This window comes from Leptosomus discolor, chromosome 6 (genome assembly GCF_034619465.1).
Source record: "Leptosomus discolor isolate bLepDis1 chromosome 6, bLepDis1.hap2, whole genome shotgun sequence".
NCBI lineage: Eukaryota > Metazoa > Chordata > Aves > Leptosomiformes > Leptosomidae > Leptosomus > Leptosomus discolor.
Window position 1 is genome coordinate 18160355 of NC_141396.1, and position 19400 is coordinate 18179754.

The 19400-nt window shown below is 39.9% G+C and overlaps 1 protein-coding gene across 2 annotated transcripts in view; it reads right to left on the reverse strand.

Moving 5' to 3' along the window:
* Window positions 1-9938: 9938 nt before the first annotated feature.
* The window catches only part of IDE (insulin degrading enzyme), a 68718-nt gene continuing 59256 nt past the window's right edge, over window positions 9939-19400 (reverse strand). For both annotated transcript variants that reach the window (XM_086467416.1, XM_086467418.1), the window contains exons 22-25: window positions 17465-17526; window positions 15835-15907; window positions 13790-13857; window positions 9939-12604 (exon numbers count right to left, since the gene is read on the reverse strand). In XM_086467416.1, coding sequence (XP_086323542.1) covers window positions 12509-12604; window positions 13790-13857; window positions 15835-15907; window positions 17465-17526 — 299 coding nt within the window. In that variant the 3' untranslated portion in view covers window positions 9939-12508. The remainder of the gene's footprint in view (window positions 12605-13789; window positions 13858-15834; window positions 15908-17464; window positions 17527-19400) is intronic.

The following is a 19400-nucleotide window of genomic DNA, read 5'->3' on the forward strand; positions in this document are numbered from 1 at the left end:
GTTATTCAAATACTGGTCTTACTTAAGTAACTGCTATTATTAAAATTTAAGGAGATTTACAAGGCTGAATTTGAAAGTGAACGAAGAAAGACGCTGGAACAACAGATCCATCTATTCTGTTCATGCTGTGTGTGACATCGTATCAGACCTCCTATAAATCTGCATAGGCCAAGGGCATGGCTTGAACCGAGCCCCTGTAATAGCTTATACTGTCCTTCCTGGCAGGAGCTGTTTCGGTTCCCCACTCCCAGCTCCTGACAGTGGCCCAACAGCATGAGGGGGGTTGCTGCGAAGGAGAGGTGGCTGTGAGGGAGGATGGAGCTATGCATCTGCTCCTTTCAAGACAGCCATGAGACTGATGCAGTCACCACACAAAACTCACCTTCAAACTCAGCCCCGCTTGCCTGCCCGAACTCAGCTTTTTCGTTGCCGCTAGATTTAGGTAATTTATTGCAGCTCTGTGTACATGAAGGTGGCCTGTCCTCCGTGAGAGGCTGTAGCAGAGAGGGTCAGAAGAACAGAGCTTAGCAAGGAAGCTTGAGCTGTCTCAGTCTTGCTCTTTAATATGCAAGTAACGTCACTTAGACTTGCATCACAGTGGTTAGTAGGCATAAGTAGGTCTAAGGCCATTCAGGCTGACAAATCTCTGACTCATCTCTCCTCTGTATTGGGGCGATACGCTTTCTGCGTTAGCTGAGGTCTTTCAAAGAAAAAACTGACAAAGGAAAGACAAAAGGGAATTTAACAAAATGTCATAATTAATTCAACATTTTAAATCACCAACTGCAATGTTATTCAATTTCAGTGAATGGGAAATTAAATAATTGAAAATATTTCAAATTGCACAGAGCAATTATTCAATTGAAAGCTCAAAAGTTCAGATCAGTCTTCAGAGGGGTATATTTCTAATTGACAGGACTCCTCTCAAGCCAAGAACATGCGTTATCTCTGCAATGTTCTTTTCAAGCTTACAGCTCTGGAGAGCACAATTTATTCGTCTGTCAGATTTTATGCACTTCTTGCCAGGGTATCACTTATATCTTATTTCTCCAAAGTAGAAAAAAAAAAATTTTTAGAAAGGGAGAGCAAGCAGAATAAAGCCTTTAAATACAAATCGTCCGATTCAGAGTCCCTTCTCAATTTTCTATCATCTCCTTCAACCACACTGCCTTGTATTTACCCTTAAGTTACACCAGTCAGATGAGCTTTTGCTCTTTGTGACAGAGTTACAGAAAATAGGGTAAGCAGTTTATCCTTTCCATGTGCAAACCGGACATCTCTTCCAAGCAGATGTATTCGTGAGCCACCACAGCCAGCTGCAGCCCAGGGGTGCTCATGCCCAGCCGCGAGCCTCACTCGGGGCACAAGAAAGCTCCCGCTGCATGGCCGAGAACAGTGAAAGGGGCAGACGATTCCTGTGTTGCTGTGCAATTCTGGTTTTGTGAAGTGTGCGGTTAAGGAGAGTTACCTACTGCTGCCAAAGCAATTTCTCTTGTGCTCTGTAGTGAAGGCTCGGATTGCTCTTCTTTCCCCAACACACCTGTGCTTGCACATACCTACACGTACACGCAGTTCCCCCAGACTAGAAAGTCTAGAGACAAGAGGAGACTATTAGTACAAACTTTTGGAAGGCTAACATGGAGGATCCTTTCTGTTCAAGGATACGTCAGCCTTAAGTTACAGAGCTCTGCAAGGAAATGTTTCCTCCACTCCCACCTGACACAGGAAGACTGCTACCACCTTCAGGTCACCTGATATTTCCTCTAGTAAGACCATGTTTCCAACTGCTAAGAACCTTATCAAAGTTTAAACACCATGCTGTGGCCTGCAGTGAGTAGCTGTGGAAGATTTCTTAAGTGATAGTTTGGTAACTTTTAATGGGAAATTGTGGCAGGTCTCTGACAGTCTCAAAGTTTGAAGCAGGAAACTGAAAATTAGGTGGTAGGGATGACTTCAGATCGGTAGTTGAGGTGGTAGCTTTTGTGACTCGCATGAAGAATCTTCCCAGACATCTTGAAAATTTGAAGATTGAAGCTGCTCAATTGGGATTTGATGAAACTGAACTGGAATTTCCCAAGGGTTTTTTTTTTGTGTAAGGAAGGGCAACGTTAAGAGAAGAAATGGGTCTTAGCACCGTATCACTACGTGCAGTGCTGTATAGCTGGGTTGGTAAGGAGAAGGCCTGTTCTCCAGAGCTCTCAACGACTTCCCTGCTTCGCCTGTCCTACTCACTTGGCCTATCCTAGTCAGAGGCAAAAGATAAAACGTGGATTCAGCAACAGGTGTAGTGAATGAAGGACAAGGAGGTTGGGGACTGAGAAGTCATTGAGAAAAATGGGTGAGAAAGAGATTGTGGGCATTAATGTGTGACACACAGCCCAGGGGCTGCAGAAGGGCTTGGGGTGCAGAGGGCTGTGGATCACAGGTGAAGGACAGGTGACATGGGTGAGGAGATGAGGACTGAGACTGGCCAGGGGAGAGGGATGTGGATCCAGAGACAGGGCGGGGCTGGTCAGGAAGAAGACACGGAGGTCTGTGACCATCAGAGGCTGGAGCAGAGCATGTGCTGCAGCTCCTCTTCGGCACCTGGAAATGGCAGTGACATGGGCTTATCACACAGACACACGCGTCCCTACTGCTGGCACATCCAGCATGTGATGGACCCTGTGGCTCTCCCCCACGAGATAACACATGCCTGTGTCACTAAGGTAACATCTAATGAAAGCTGCCTTGCCCCCCCCCCCCCCATCAGTTTCCATTTTCTCGAACACTTGGCACTTGGCACACCCTCACCCCCCCACCCCCAAGTCTGGGCTACGAGCACTTTACTGTCAAGCCCCCATTATGCCAAATGTTAGAAAATGCCAGTACCACGGTGGCCTGTGCAGCCTCCTTTCTGCACTTGTTTGTGAAAGGCTCTACCCGCGCCGTGACCAGGCCCTTCGCCACAGCCCCCTGCCTGCCACGCTCTTTCCAACTGGGAGACAAAACCGGTGCCGTTTCCATGAGTTTCACCGCGGTGCCTGCTGTGGCGCGCCAAGGGCTCCACAAGCACAACCTTCCCCAGGGCTGGCTGGGCAGCGGGCAGCACCAGCAGTTCAGATAATCGCACTGGTGATGCCCCTAACACGACAGATGTCGGGTTTTTCCTCAGAGTAAAGGGCACCGCGTCCGCCACACGTTCAGTGCACGGCAAAGCCGCCGCTCCACTTGCTGCGCTCGGTGCTGCTGCAAACTAGCTCCGCCGTTAATTCGGGGACGCCCCCCCCCCCCCCCCCCCCCAAAAAAAAAAACAAAAAACAAAAAAACCCTGCGGCTGGGGCATAAAACGCAGCCCGAGGCCGCGCCCCTCCAGCGCCGCCATCTTGCCCCGCATAACCCCCCCCTCCCGCGGCTGCAGGGCAGGCGGCGCCCCGCGGCCCCGGCCGTGCCTCCCACCCGGGCCCACTCCGCTCGCCACACGCTCCCAGCCGCCACTCCCCACCCCCCTTCCCCTCACCGAGCCCTCTCATCACCCCCGGGCCCGGGCCCGGGCCCTCTCACCGCGCCTCAGCTCGGCGGCACCTCCCCGCGGCCGGTCGCTGCGGGGTCGGCGGCGGCGGCAGCAGCAGCAAAGGGAATCGATGGGTTTTGGGAGACAAGACCCCTAACAAGGTGCTGAACTTGTGAAGATGAAAGACTTGACGCAGCCTGGCTGCTTATAAAATACACGTGGGCCGCCTCCACGAGTTAAAAATGTTTTATTTGCTGCGATTAAGCATTTAAATTTCTCGTTGTAGCTGCAGAATTGTACAAACACGATTTTCCTCCAAGAAAATAATTTTCGTGCAAAAGGAGACGCACAGCTCTTCACATTGTTACAGGGCGTAACAGCGAATGTGGTATCATATAGCACCAAGAAGAACTTTAATGACAGTGTAAAGGAAAGATCCCACGAAAGCTTCTTGTTTCATGGTGAACCGTTTACCCTGACATTTTTGTTCTGAAGTGAATGCTGTTTTCCAAGGAACGAAAATTAAACTTCACCTTTAAAAAACTAAAATACACTTGTTTTAAAAAAAACTTGACCCTTTCTACAAATTAAGCTATGAAATTTGACTTCTTGCATAGCAAATTTTCTTTAAACTGTTAAACAGATAATCAAAAAAAATCAATTCTTCCTTTCCTGATCTTCCCTTACCCCAACCTTGTGTCAAGTACTTACTGAATATGCATGACCACATCACGAACCTGAACATTCCTCTGCAAATTAAGCACACAATCCTACTCTTAAATTTATTACTGTAAAAACAGCACTAAAGAGTTCAATATTTACTGTCAATTAAGTCACTTCTACTTCACTTTCCAGGTCAAAAAACATCCTGGTAAGTGCTAGTTCTAAAGTCTCAACAAGGAACCAATAAAATGAAACTTCAGGTCTTTCTCTCTCTTGCAGCCCCACAAATAAAACACCCAGTTGTTCCTTCCAAAGATGAGGGACTAGATGCCAAACACGTATGCATAGCCAGCACCTGGAGGCACAGGTAACTGGTGGGAAATGGCACTATAAATACTGCAAACAAGGAGATATAATTAAACTTGCTTTCTGACAAGGAAAAGATAAGTAGCATTTAATATTAAATCGAACCAAAGGCAAGACCTGTTGAGTCAGGAGATTTGATGTAGCTGCTGCTCAAGAACAGAACTTTACTGTTTGCCCAAGACATCCGAGATTGCAAGTGGCCAGCAATGGTGGGACAGCTCCCCTCTCCTGATACCTGTAGCCACTCATGCTTTGAGGACCAAGAAGAAACATTACAAGGTCAGCTTTCATAGCGACGAGCTGCTGTCGGTCTGTGGATACTGCAGTGCTATCCACTCTCATTACATCTCTCCAAGTTGTGCAACCTCTCTCCTGCAATACCAGTCTACCAGGACTGTGCGCGGTGTTGCCTGCACGTGTCTGGTAACACTCAGTGCACCTCAGCATGTTCAATGAACCAGAAATTACTAACAGAATAAGTAAAATAGTTTAAGCTTACTGATTGTGCTATCCCTTATAGTCTTACTTAATTGGACACCTAAATCTACACTCTGGTTTGATTTTGTGTTGCAGCCCATTTTCTGAACAATTACCTCTTCCTGAGCTGCTAGACAACCAGATACATTAATCTTTCCACACAGCTTTGAGAAGGCATATTGTTTACTTCACCTGAAAAAAAACCTGACGGATTAATTACATTGCAAATGCAGCCTTTACAAATGTAGATACACATGATCTTGGGGTTTATCTTTTTACTTGTGTGGTATATGGTGCATGGTGCCTCCTGGGGAACAGCAAGGCAGCTCCTGCAGCATCTTCGTAACAGATCTCTGTCACACCATCACCAAAAGCTCAATCCAACAAGCTATGAAACTACAGGACTATGTTTATTTCTATACAAGACTGAGACCCTATATCTGGATCTCAAATTAAAGAAAAAACACGAATGTTACAAGACTCCTAGGCCTATTAAGCTATTCCAACAGTATTTATGATTATTTTAAATGACTAGTCAGAGTTTATGACAAAACCATTGTTAAGATATACAATATTTTATCATCTAGGGCTATCACTATACCTCAAGGCAACACATTTACTCCAGTTGTCAGGCCAGTTTAAGTACTTAGTTATGAATTTTCTCAACTGCCTTTTTTGTATGTCTGTTTGGTAGAGAATGTAGAGCTAATAAAATTAATGAGATTCTGCTACTTTCATTCTGTTGCTTTCAAAGCTCAAATAAGACTGTTCAGACACTACCACTTGTCCTGAAAATAAGGTCTTGTATTCACTCTTAATTACTCAATTCGACATTTTAAAAAAAGCCTAACACATATCATTAGTTACACAGCGCCACAGTTGTGCATTGGCAGTTTACAGACATAACACGACCCCTTTTTCACAGGCATTTATAATTTATACACAATGACGCGACAGATAGACATGATTATCAGACAAGAAGTGCAAAAGGGCATGCAATTAATTGCTTTCAACTTATATGCATCATCTTCCATTTCAACATTATTTTTATTAAGTGGCTTGTAGTGTGGGCAAGCACCCCAGCTCACACTTACATTTTGTATACACTGAGCTTAATACAATCTTTTTTATTTTCACATTCATAACATCTTTAAACTAATGATTACTGACATATAAATTCAAGTGGAAAATCCAAACTACAAGCACTCTTTGTATAAGCATTCTTCAAGTTACACAAAGCCTACAAGCCATTCCACTCCTACCTATGCCTACTTTTAGGAAAAGGCTGCATAAGGTGCCTTTTTATTAGATTATTCACAGCAATCAAACCATATTGTGCATACAACAGCAGATCAGTCTCCTGCTGTGGTCGAGTAGCACCTGTTTTCAAATTATTTCTGAAATAGTTTTACTTGCTTAAATCCCCCACTTTGCTGAGCTTCAGCAGCAGTCAGTCAGTCAGTCCAGTGTGGCTCTCCACGCTTAGACACACCGAAGGTGCCACCTTTGTGGAATTTTACGGATAAAGCCTGCCACGATTAGAAGTTCTAGTCACAGAAAAACCCACGCCAGAACACGCCTGCAGCCCACACCTGGTGCATGCCAGTGCTAAAGGGACATCAATGACGCTTTTAGCTGATGTGACAATGGGACTATCTGGCCACCTCACCTTGGTCAGAGAGACATGACGCAATGCGAGATGAACAGCGGACGTCTCTGAAGATGACGCAAAGAGCATCAGAACTAAACAATCAGCTTGCAGAGATGCCAGGTCCAGTTATACGTACAGACTCCTGTGTTTCTAAGCTACACTTAAGGCTGCAGAACTGTCACAATTACTCTCTCTTCCTACAATTTTATCTGGAAATGAGTATTAATCAAATCTGTGAGCAGGAGAACTATATGCATAGATTTTTTTCAGATTCCTGAAGCTTCACCTTTAACAGGTACGTGCCAGTGGATGACACTGGTATCTCACTGTCAAAACAAAGAACTTCACTTGCAGTTAAGTGCTTGTAAGAAACACTTTTTTCCCCTGGTACGGCAGAAGGCTTGGAACGCACGAGTATTAGCAGGCTAAAAGTGACTGTAACGACAAACAGATAAAGTAGGGAAATGTTGAACTGTTTGACAGCTTCCTAACTCCAGAGCACCAATCTGTTGGGAACTTCCCTGGCTTTTTACACATACGTGCAAATAACCATTTGGGTTAAAACCTCTCCTGCTAAACTGACTTCGTTGCAAAGCAAGTTGGAAAGTTTGAAAAATACCAAGTGAACCATTTTTGAGCACTATTGCTATGGAAATTTACTTATTTGTTGTGTTTTAAACCAGTTCCAACATTGCCTTATGAGTGCACTACTTGAATAGTATTCAGCAAATTTTTAAGACCCCTGTCCACTAAAAGGCATCACATCCAGAACAGAGATCTTCAAAGCCCAGTCTCAGCTTTCACTAACATTTGACACCCCCACATTTTCTACATTCAATATCCCAGAAGACCAGTTTTGCACATGCTCTGAAAATAACCATGTAAAAGGCACTAGTATTGATCTCCCACACCTCCCTGGAATTCACAAGCAGGTCGTCTTCTCTCTCCCATCACAGGAGTTCATCCTTTACAACAGGCTTCATATAAAAAGCATGTTCTTCTACACCACAACTCAGTGATTAGTGCAAGTTACTAAAAAAAAAAAAATCGACTTAATTTCCACCTTCTATTACAATTTTCTCTAGCCTGTTTTCCCCACTTCCCAGGTTAGTAACGTAGGTTGGGGACCTCCTCATTCCCTTCTGTTGAGCCTGTTCCCATTTGGCAGAGTAAGCATTCACCACCAGACTACGTGCATGCACGAGCCCACATATACCACAGGACACCCAGTTCTGCGTACGGGTGGAGGGGAGGGCTGGAAGGGGGTCCCGAGCTCCGGGCTGCTGCTCCAGTGAAAAGTTTACATATCTTTGACAGTCACCGGGAAAGAACCACAGTTCCTTGCTCCCCTTCTTGAAAGGGAAGCCGAGCAGGCAGTGAAAAGCTGTAATGGAAATCTGAAACAGAAGGAAGCACATCTAACACACAGTAAGGTGGGGTGGCAGCAAATCCTCACAAAGATGCAGGATTTAAACTTGGATGCCTCTCACTAGTTTCCCACTGGCTAAGCCTAGTCACGCCCTCGCCCAGTGCAACAGCAACCTGAAGTCCACTTGAAGCTGTGTATCTTCCCTCATCCATTGCACAAGCAGTCAAGAAATTTAGTTCCAAAATTTTGCACTGCATCACTAAAGAGAGTCCTAAATTAACAGCGGCAAATGCTCAGCAGTGTGGTGCCTACACCCTTTAATGCCGCGCTTTTCAGTCAACAGCCTTGGGGTAGCTTAGAAATACTAATTTAAGAAGCCATAAATATTGTCAGTCTTAAATTCTGTTCGGATGCTGGAGTTCAAATAAGTTGGTTTAATTGTGACATTTCCCATTCTGCTGGGCCTTTGGCCTTACACACTTTCTTTCTTTGATTGCCATGCAGATTTCACATACTGTTAGCATTCTATTACACCAACAGCACATACTATGAGTAAGTTCTTTGAATGGTAAATAGACTCTGAAATTTTCAGTTTCAGATAAAAGCCTTTCAGCAGAATCTACAGAAGCCAGGCTTCTTTTGAAATTACGTGAAAGGTGAGAAAGGTGCTTGAGTTTCTGATCTCTTCTGCCTTTAAAATAGCACAGAGGTGCCTTGTATTGTGCAGCAGGCAGCAACAATATTAAAAACTGACTTGAAAACAAAGTATTTCGGAGTTGGATTTGAATATCAAATTATGTATCAGTTCCAGGGAAGGACCCAGGTGTCATTGTAGATGACTGTATCAGTCCAATGGTCAGCTATTGAAAAAACATGGCAAAAACATATGAAGAATGGAGCAGAAGACAATAATTTTTCACTTTACTGTGGACCTATAGCAAAAGCATACTAATCAGTTGAAGGGTAGAGAGAAGGTAGACTAAAATTCTGCTGACCTTGTGTTAAAACAAGAGTGAGAAAATAATAAATGAAGTTAAAAAGGTGTGTAATGCTTTCTCCAGGCATTATGATTACACTGTGGAACACATTATCAATAACGGCTGTTCATGTCCAAGTACTTAAACAATATTCTGAAAAAGCTCAAGTATTTTTTTATGGCTAACAGTAACAGTCAAAGTAAATTTGGATAGCTTGAATTTTTTGCAAAAGACAATAAAGCCAATGAGTCAAGTTTTACACCAATCTGTAACAACCAGGCGTGGAGAAATAGAGCCCTCATGTTGGGGACAAGTAATTTTCCAGGTGGGTGGCAGACATTTCATCTCTCCTTTGAGGGTACCAACCACTCTTCCCAATGCCAAGGACGAAACCTGTCTCTCAATGTTGCTGACTGCCTGCTGGCTTGTATCTTTACACTGTCAGAATTCAGACCCAACACTATTTACTGTTCTAACAAGCACACTCACTCCTAACCGTTGGAAATGCAATTTTTTAGTGGGCATAAAACAAGGAAAATGATCAGGGAGAGTAATTCCTCAAAAGCAATGCTGTAAAGCTGCACTAGGCACGATCCAGTCTGGCTGCAGTGATGCTCTGAATTCACAATTTCAGATTTGATAATTAAAATCCTGTCTTGTGCCAATATTTCTACCTTTATATTATTAAGTTTTCATACGCTCAGAGAGCAACAGAGGTGGATCTACCTAAAAGATGTGGGATGCCACATGGGAAGTCCTCTGAAACTTCCCTAGAAGTGACTGGAAACATCTCTCCAGCAACGCTCTTCAGCCCAACTAGTCCAAGCAACTGCACAGCAGAAAATCACAATTAATGTGTAACAAAACACATGCACAGACTGATAGATGTAACATTACCAGTATGCAAAAAATTTAAATGAAACAAATTAAGAACTCCAAACATGAAATTCAGATTGTTTATTGTAAACAGAATAACTCTAGCACTCTGTCATACTGGCTGTGTCACATGCACCCAATTCCACATCAACTGCTTAAAATAGCACTTGCAAAAATTACAATTATGTAATAATAATTTATGGTTTCTTACATAAACTAATTAACAAGCACTAAAATTGAATTACAGTGTATTCTAGGTAGTTTTTTATTGCTTGTAGACACTGCAGCTTTGGATCCATGAAAATGAACCCATTAGTATGCCTGAGTTTATCAAAATTTACTGCTATATCAAACTCAGAAACTGTAAAATGCTGGAGAACACTTAAAAGCAATTAAGAGTTGCTGGAAAACTACATGGGTTTCCACATCCAGTCACAGAACTTTAAAATTCTACATTTTTTCCCCTCTGGAAAACATGATTTGTGAGCTTGTGTTAAATACACTGCTATTCCAATTTATTTATATAATTTGTTAAAATTAGAGTCGATAGTACTTCCATGAATATATATATATATCTATTTATTTTTACACACGATAAAAGCCATCTCATTTTATTCACCTTAGGAGTGGTATGTTTAAATACTAAGTCCCAAAATATATACTTTATAATATGTTGTCAAAACTTCTAATATATACAATACAAATACTTCTACTAAAGGAAAACTATAAACAAAGGCAAAATGCAAGAGGTTAAAAAGCCCATTTTATGTGAAGGATCCATGAAAAATGGTGTGAACAGACACCTTTACTGGTTTTGCTTATATGATGTTTAATTTTTTTTTTCTCCTCAGGCTACAAAAAAAAAGCTAGCGGCCTTCCTCGGCAACAGGCTACATCACAAACTATCATCAAATTTATTGAAAAGATATTGAAACCCGTACTGTAACCTTTAAAACAACTCTTAAATAATTGTATTTATTCAATTAGAAGAGACTCTCAGATAAACACAACTTAAGGCCCTTACCCTGCCAAGCGTTCATGTAATTTGGCTTCAGAGCCAGCGTAAGGACGAACACTGATCCAGCGACCAGAATAGCCCCATCGACTATACCAGGATTCTGAGGTATGACAACGTGCGTGTCCCCTCTGGGACTTAGTTTCAGGTTCTTTCAGTAGGAAGCAGACACTCAGTAATACTCCCGATGAGCAGATTTTGTACCCTCAGTGCTTTCCATGCTCTATCCCGTCTGAGTAATTACAATCCATTTTATGCATTAAACAAAGGAGAACTTGATAAGATGCTCCCTTACCTTCTTCTATTTGGGGGCTGGACCAAGCATAAGACCACTCTGCATAAGTCAGTAAACTTGGTGAAGATCAGATGCCAGGTATTGTTCTACCATTTTACTAAATTATGGAATATATATATACATGCAGCCTTTCAGCATAATTGTTGATCCTTCTGGGTTTTGTGCAGCCTTCTTAAAAGAAGCAGGAACAAACATTTTGTGATGTAACCTGAACCGCACCCTGTGCTACAGCAGCACTGCACACCGCTGCTGCACCGTCCCAACGCCCTCCTGAAGGACCAGAAGGACCCGCACACATCGGTGTATCTGATCCGTTACAGGGCCCATATTTGACATTCTTGAGTCAAGAACTAACGTGCGCTTACAGTTATTTGCACTAGTCAGTACTTTGCTGGACTGAGACCTAACACAACCAATGAGGCAAATTAGACTCAGTTCTCCATCAGCACATGCGCAACTGAAAACAAAAAATGACACCAAATAAAGTATCTTATACACCAAATGGAAACAATTCACAGTAACGCTGAAAAACTGAACAGGATGCTGACAATATGAAGAGACTGGGACAACACTTTTGGTAACAAAAATAAGATGTACTATTAGAGTGTTTCCAGCATTTTACTAGTTTTAATATAAAATGTCCCCAAATTTGTATAGAAAGATTAAAACCATGCCCATATCTTCAATTATTCTCATTAAGACAATTCTCTCACAACTGTGTTGTCAAATTTCTTTTTTTTTCTTCCCCTCGCTGGTCTTCATAAAACTTAAATAGAAAATGTTGGTTGCATTAAGGATCAATTAAAAAAGTATCATTCAACACGTCACTTCAAAAAAAAAGTGAAAGTCTCTGTTTCTAAGAAAAACTGTTGACCCCATCCCAAAAAGGACCTACTTTTCTCATGCCCTCCAGCCCCCAATAAGACAATTACTGGGATACTAAACAGTGTTTTTCAGGAGTAACAAGGGTATTTCCACCAATTTTGTTTGCTCTGGAGGGTTATTTTATCATCAAAATGAAAATTTGAAGGGATATACTATTTTAAAAATATACTGCATCTACAAGTTTTTTATTACTATTGTTTCAGCTGATTTTGGTTTTCAACAGGTGGTCTGTAATATAAATGACACATGCCCACAACGGATTTTTATATACTCTCTATCCCTAACACACAGCTAATGTCAAATGAACCAAGAAGGAATTTGGGACTTTCATAACGGACAGAACCATTTATCCTAATGCTCTTTAATAATTTTGTTCATCACGAAGTCCCCTGAAACCATGTCAGTACTGATCGTTCGCATTTCTTCATCCATTGGGGTTCTTCACAGTTTTGCAGCCATGAAATGGATATGTGGTTTCACCAGTGGAAAGAGTGGCAGACTGCGCTTGAATTCTGTCATATTTTCAATCACACTTGGCTGCAAAGAAGCGTACGCAAGAAAAAGTCTGCTCAATATTTTTAATCAGAAAAGTGAGAAATCCCTTGCTTTTCATTTTAACTTTTGCTACAGCTCCATATGAACACATCTTTCTTGCTCTTTTCTACAGTATTAGGGATTCAGACTTCATTATTACAGGATCCCCAAAAAATAGTGTTATTTCTTATGAAATAAATGGTTTAATATTTACTCTAGATAATTTAAAACAATAGCTATAATGTAGTAATTGCATTACTAATGATGGCAGGAACTTTAGTAAATGCAGAGCTTGTCTTTTCATTTACAAATTCTACATCAGAACATCCCACCTAGCCTTTGAATATCAGAGGAAAGATCATAACAACAACAGCAATTCAATGAGCTACTCTTTTTAGCTGTAGAAACACAGAAACTTCTTAGTATTTCAGTCATAATGGCTAATACATCCACATATTAATTCAAACAGAAATTTGCACTCATGGTGATTATTTCACCTATAAAGACTGAATAGGAACACAGATCTACTACTGCATTGTCAGAAGTTAACCATCTATTGGGACAAGTGCTACCATCCTTCTTTATGAAAATTCATCCAAGGCCCAGTGCTATCGTACCTAACCGCACAGTGAAATCTGTAATACTTGTATGATTGGAATTTGTCAAATTGCTTCCTCCACAGGTTACACATTGACAGGAACGTGCATCAGTATTTTAGGCTTTAAGATAACGACCAGATAGTTCTTTTGTTGTTGTCGGTTTTGGATTGGGTTGTTCGATGTTTTTTTTAAACAAAGATGATAAATTTGTTGATGCATATGCATCTTTCTCTTGACACTCGATAGGTCTGATCATATACAATCAGTATTTTCAGACAATAATAATCTGTATTTACTCCATAGTGTAGATACTCAGTAGAGTTAACTACAACTACTAGCTTTCATCTCAGTGGAATACAAGGAACAAAGGTAACAGGACAGACTGTTAAAAAGAAGAAAAAAAAAGAATCAGGAAAAATCCTTGTTGTTATTGAGGTTGACAATGCATGTGGAAAAGAGCTGAAACATCAGCCCGACAACAGCATGAATATCAAGTAGGTTGTTTCTCCCTATAAATTTATATTTAATGATACTAAGCTTCCATGTTAAGAATACGGCCTGGGTTTTTTTGTTTGTTGTTTCTTTTTACCTGTGGTAGCGGTGGTGCTGGTGCCAGGTTCACATCATTTTGGCATGGAAATTCTCCAACAACAGGGCCTATTTAACATCATCAAAATTAATTCCGGACCATGATTTAATCAATACCTTTTACATAATAAACTGTTTTCTCCTGTAAAACAGGTATCTATATAAAGCACAGGTTATTAATTTTAAATTATCTCTAAATAAGATTTTCTGAACATTTTGCCTTTGAACTGCATGGCTGTCTTTAGAAATACAGAGAGCTTAATCCATGATTTTGATTGAGAACATGTGCTGAGGCAGTGGCTTTTATTCATTTTACTTACACATAAAGAGAATGTAGAAGTAAAAATGACTGATCTACTGATCAATGAATACTTAAAACCATTTTTCGGTACAAATGATGAGAACAATAGTAAATGCTGGTGGTATATGCAACAACAGCACACCTTTTCGTAAGGACATGCCTATGGAAGCGTGGGGGTGATTCTATGTACCGAAATTCTGGAGAGCAACCCCAAGTCTTCCCTGCTTGTCCCCATGCATGCCCTACTCTAGTCTCCCCAAAACTTCTTCCTGTGTCCAATCCACTTGTCTGTAAGAACTTCTAGTCTGAAACTCCTTAAACATCCCTTCTACCTCCATACTCAAATTTCAATCCTAACCTGCACCCTGGGACGTCAAGTACTTCCCCTCCTAAAATCCCAGACCTCTACTGCCTCCGATTCTTTTCCACTCTCAGAGAAAACTGTGTGTCTGCCTCGAGGAAGAAGGGTTGTCTCTGGGAAGCATTTTAGCCTTTGTGTTACTGTCTGGAGGATGGGCACCTGCACTTGGAAGGACACTCATTTGGACTCACAGAAGTGTATTAAAGTCCCAATTTCTCTTTCATAGCAGAAGAGAGGCCACATTCCAGATTAAATGGTTTATGACAGGGGAGAATGTGGAGAAAATACTTTGCTATAATCTCTGTAAAAGTAACCACTTGTTAGGTTGTCCCCCACGCTCACCCTTGCCTCAGGAAGATAGCATTCCAAACAAATAAGAAACCATTCTGGCAATGTGGTTACTACACTTGAGAAAGTTTTCTCTAGATAGGAAAAGTATTAGAGCTTTTTCTATTTAGCAACTATTAGTCATGAAAACTAGAAAGATGCTTTGAAGCAAGTCTTCCTTACTTAGCCGCAGAGTCACAATTTCCACAGTACCATAAAAATCAATCATTCTGAGACTGGAAGGAGTTTCATGACAGGCACACAGCTATCTGCTTCTTTCTGTTCTACAGACAAGCCTATAATAGTCTTGATTTTGCAACCAGTTACATGTTGGAATTTAAGTCCAGTATAAACTGGTGAAAAATCTGCACAAAACAACATAGAAGTTTTTCCTCTCAGGTTATTTATATTAACCAGGAACATTTTTAACCTTTTCCTCCTTGAATTCTAAAATGGAACACCACAGTTTAAAATGGACAGCTAATCTAGATTATTGGAAAATAAAACCTAAATAAACTTTGATCTTCTCAAATTTAAATATGATGTCTGACATTTCCAGAGGATTATTTTTTGTTTGGTTGGTGGGGTTTTTGGGGGTTTTTTTTGGGTTTTGGTTGGTTGGTTGGTTTGTTTTGTTTTTTTCCTTTGAGAATGCTTTAATTGTGGACATTCATTGCTTGTCAGGAAAAAAAACCCCACATTGTATTGGTACTTGCAAATCCTAATTTTGTTTTTCCTCTGTAGGACTACTACAGACAATTACTATTATGTTTGTTTTAAAATATTCTGTTCAAAAAATAAGTGCTATTTTAAGATATATTGTCTTAATATCAATATACTTCAGAATGGCTGAAGAACTTGGTCACAAACATCAATCAGAAAATTTGAAGCACCCATGTGAGGAAAACCTATAAGAAGTAGTACTTTTTCCTCAGGTATATAAACTCCAGAGCTGAGTTTTTCTTATAGTGCATTTGTATCGTATAATATGGCTGTCTTTAACTATAACTTGCTTGAACAGGAACTGATTAAATACTATAATCAGCACAATACTTACAGGAATCCATTTCCCTTGCAAGGACGTGTACTGATACCTTGTGTCTTCTGGGAGCATCTATTGCCAACAGCACCTACAGTAAAAAAATGTCAAGTCTTTCAGATGCAGGAAGTATCACTGAGATATATTTATAAAACATTTAAAGCATTTAAATTTTGATTTGAGAGCATTTAAATTTTGATTTAAGCTTTAAAAAGAGGAATTAATTTTGTGATGTGCCTTCAAATATTGTTAAAAGTATTAGGAATTCAGCTATTAACTATCATAGTATCAGGAACGTAATGTAAAATCTCTGTAGAATTTTCAATCCCTAACACCCTTCTGGATGCACACCACCCTGAACACAACTATGAAACTCAGCTGGAGTAGCTCACCAATCTAGACAGTAATTTCTGCTCTGGAATACCAGATAATCACGTACTGAACATTAGTGTAAGCAAAATAGTATAGATTCCTACAAAACCAGAATGGAGATACTTGAACAAGTTATCATTTATTAAACAACAGCTACTGAAATTCCATTTACTAAGTTTGCATTTGCTGCATATCTTCACCCATGCTATCATATATATCATAATAAAAAACCAAAACAAAACAGATGTCAGTGCTCATTGTGCCATGTAAATAATAACCATTTTTAAGAGTTTTAAGCATTAAGACTAAATCTCCGAAAAATAAAATGATAATGTAAAAATGACCCTGGACAGTGAAAAGGGTAAGACAGAGTACAAAAGAGAAACCATTTTGAAAAGACATTAGTGGCCCCCAAGAGAGGCAAAAAAGAACACAGACACACACATACCCATGCTTCTTCATGGGCAGAAATTTTTCCGTCCAATAATAAGTTCCAAAGACATAAGTCTACATTATTTTTCAAAGTATTCCCTGAGCTATTAGCTGCTCTGTAAGTAATGAACAGCATGTACACTTCACAGTATAGTGAATTATCATTGCTTATGAAATGTGCCACAAAACAGAAAAGAATGAGGCCAAATTTACTTGGGGGGGGGGGGGGGGCACGGGCAGCGGGAACAGGACACCCCCCCAGTATTTCAGTTGCTTATATGAGGTATCTATCTAGCAACTTCATGCTGAGTTGCAATGTGCAATTACTGCATCATTACACTGTTCCTTTATTCTGCCTAACTATGAGAGGAAGAAAAAAAAAGGTGTTGATTTACAGTATACAAATTTAGTATACTTAAAAAAGTATATTTAAAAATACCCGATTCATTCACAATTCAAGCACACAAAATAAGCTCAATCATATGCCGATTGAAGACAACAAATAAAAGAACAAATTTGCAATTTTGGCCAAGCTTGGTCAGAGAGAAGTATGTTTTTTATTCATAAAGAAAGGATAAATGAGACAAGAGGGAAATAAGAGCTGGTAAGGAAAAAAAAACCCACACAACAAAACCCAATTCTTCTCCACAATTTTTACAGTATGCTAGTTGCCATTAAATTAAGTAAGATTTAGGAGAAAAAAAATTATTATTAAGGTATCTGCATCAATCATATCATCTACTTAAAACAGGCATAAGTATATGCTTTCATAGTTTGCACAAATAACACCCAGTTATACCTGCATCTCTTTCCAAGGAACATTTCAACTACATGACTAACTTACCTTGTAGAACTGTATAATATCATCCTTGGTCAGGGTCTTCAGATAAGCCACTTCAACATTATCTAAACAACAACAGTAAAAATTAGAACAAGTCTGCAAAGCATAGCTGGTTATTAGCACACTACTTATTCAAAGTATATTTCTTTCAAATTCGGATGCTGTAATTGACTGCAGATGGTATGCCTTACATTGGTAACTTTTGAGCTGGTACTTGCATCACTAAAAGTGTCAGTGGAAGTTTGGCAGAAAATTATATTTCACTAAGTCCATTTGATTGGACTTACTAAAGCATTCATGTCTAAAGAATTATGTTATTCAGTAGCTAAAGATACACCTACTTCTGTATATTATCTTCAAATCTATGTTACACATTTTCAGTGCAGATTGATTATAGATGGCTTTTATTCACAGTTAGGAAACAGGACAGTAGGATGTACTTTGGCAGGATGTATTTTTAAATAAATGTAAGGAATGGTGCCTACATCATACCTGTTAAGGAATAATCACCTTTAAGATATCTGGGGACAATGTGTCTCAGTGGCTACATTGCTCCATGTAAATTAAACTGTAATGAACTAATCATGTAATATCACTGCTGCATAAGCAGGAATGTTTTTTGTTGGAGGCATGCTTCCTTTTCTTAGGGTTAGAAGGAAGATCAAGAAAGAAATGCATGCAAGAGAACAAATCTGCAACTAACAAGTCTGTGAGGCAGTAAGTAATTAATATGAAGTTCTACATGGAGGAAATAAAAATCTCCAAAACGCCACCTAATTTTCCAAACTGTGTTTGTTGATTTTTCCTTCATTAAGTAAAACAGTAGAAGTAGTAATAATAAAAATGTAAAGACCTGAAGAAAAAGCCCTTTCACTTCTTAAGGCTGGAATACGAATTTCTGATTTTGACAATTATTAGTCATATTAGAGTTGTTAAGGAAATAAAATCACTAGTAGGCAGAGGGGAATTCAAGAGATAAAAGTCAAGGGAAATAATAAATTGAGTGGGATTTAGATATGAAAGATACAGCTATAGCTAGCAGTAAGAAATTCCAGAGACATAATATATATCTAAGTATGGTAAAACCAGAAACACTTAAGGCAGAGAAAAATTAAGCTGTTTCATCAGACACAAAAAAAGTTTCCACACCACTCCTTATACTCAGGCATGAAACCTTGTCAATAGCTCTCATTCTCTTGAGACCAAGCTAGATGACAATTCAAAATTCTTCATTATTCAAACAGTTCAGTTAGTCACTGTCAACCAAAAAGACTATTTGCTGTTGTGGAAGGCGAATATCGTGCATATAACACAGAAGAGAAGTCACAGGATACAGAGTGAGTTTTATGTAGGAAGCGTATTACGCATGGAAGATGGAAAATTACAGCTGTGATTAAGAATCAAGACATGAAAACGTGAAGAAAAGCTGATCTGTACCTAAAACTAGTTTGTTTGGTTTTGGTTTTGTTTTTAATGTTAGAAACTATATTACTTATATACTTCAGTATTTTGGATTTTTTTTTTTAAAAAAAAAAATCTTCAAACAGTGATGAAGGGAAAAATAGTATGCAGGATGACAATGTAAATAACTGCCAGTCCATTTTCAGTAGTAACACTAGAAGCTGGATGTCATTTGGTCCTCTACAAGCTTATAATCTTCAAAGTATCACAGATGAAAAAAAAAAACCAACAAAAAAATTAATGTTTCTTCAAGCCTACTTTAAGCTGAGACAGGTCACACATTAGTTAAGATACCTGCTCCCTCAAAACAGCTGCGCAATGGGAAGAGGAACAGGGTTCGGATGAATGCATGCGTCTTCAGGAATGCCAAAGCGCATGTCCATGCGCCTCAGTCAAGTATTGAGCACACATGTAACACAGATGACTGAACATCACAGAAAGAAATTTGAGCTTATGTGACATCAACATTAGCATTCAA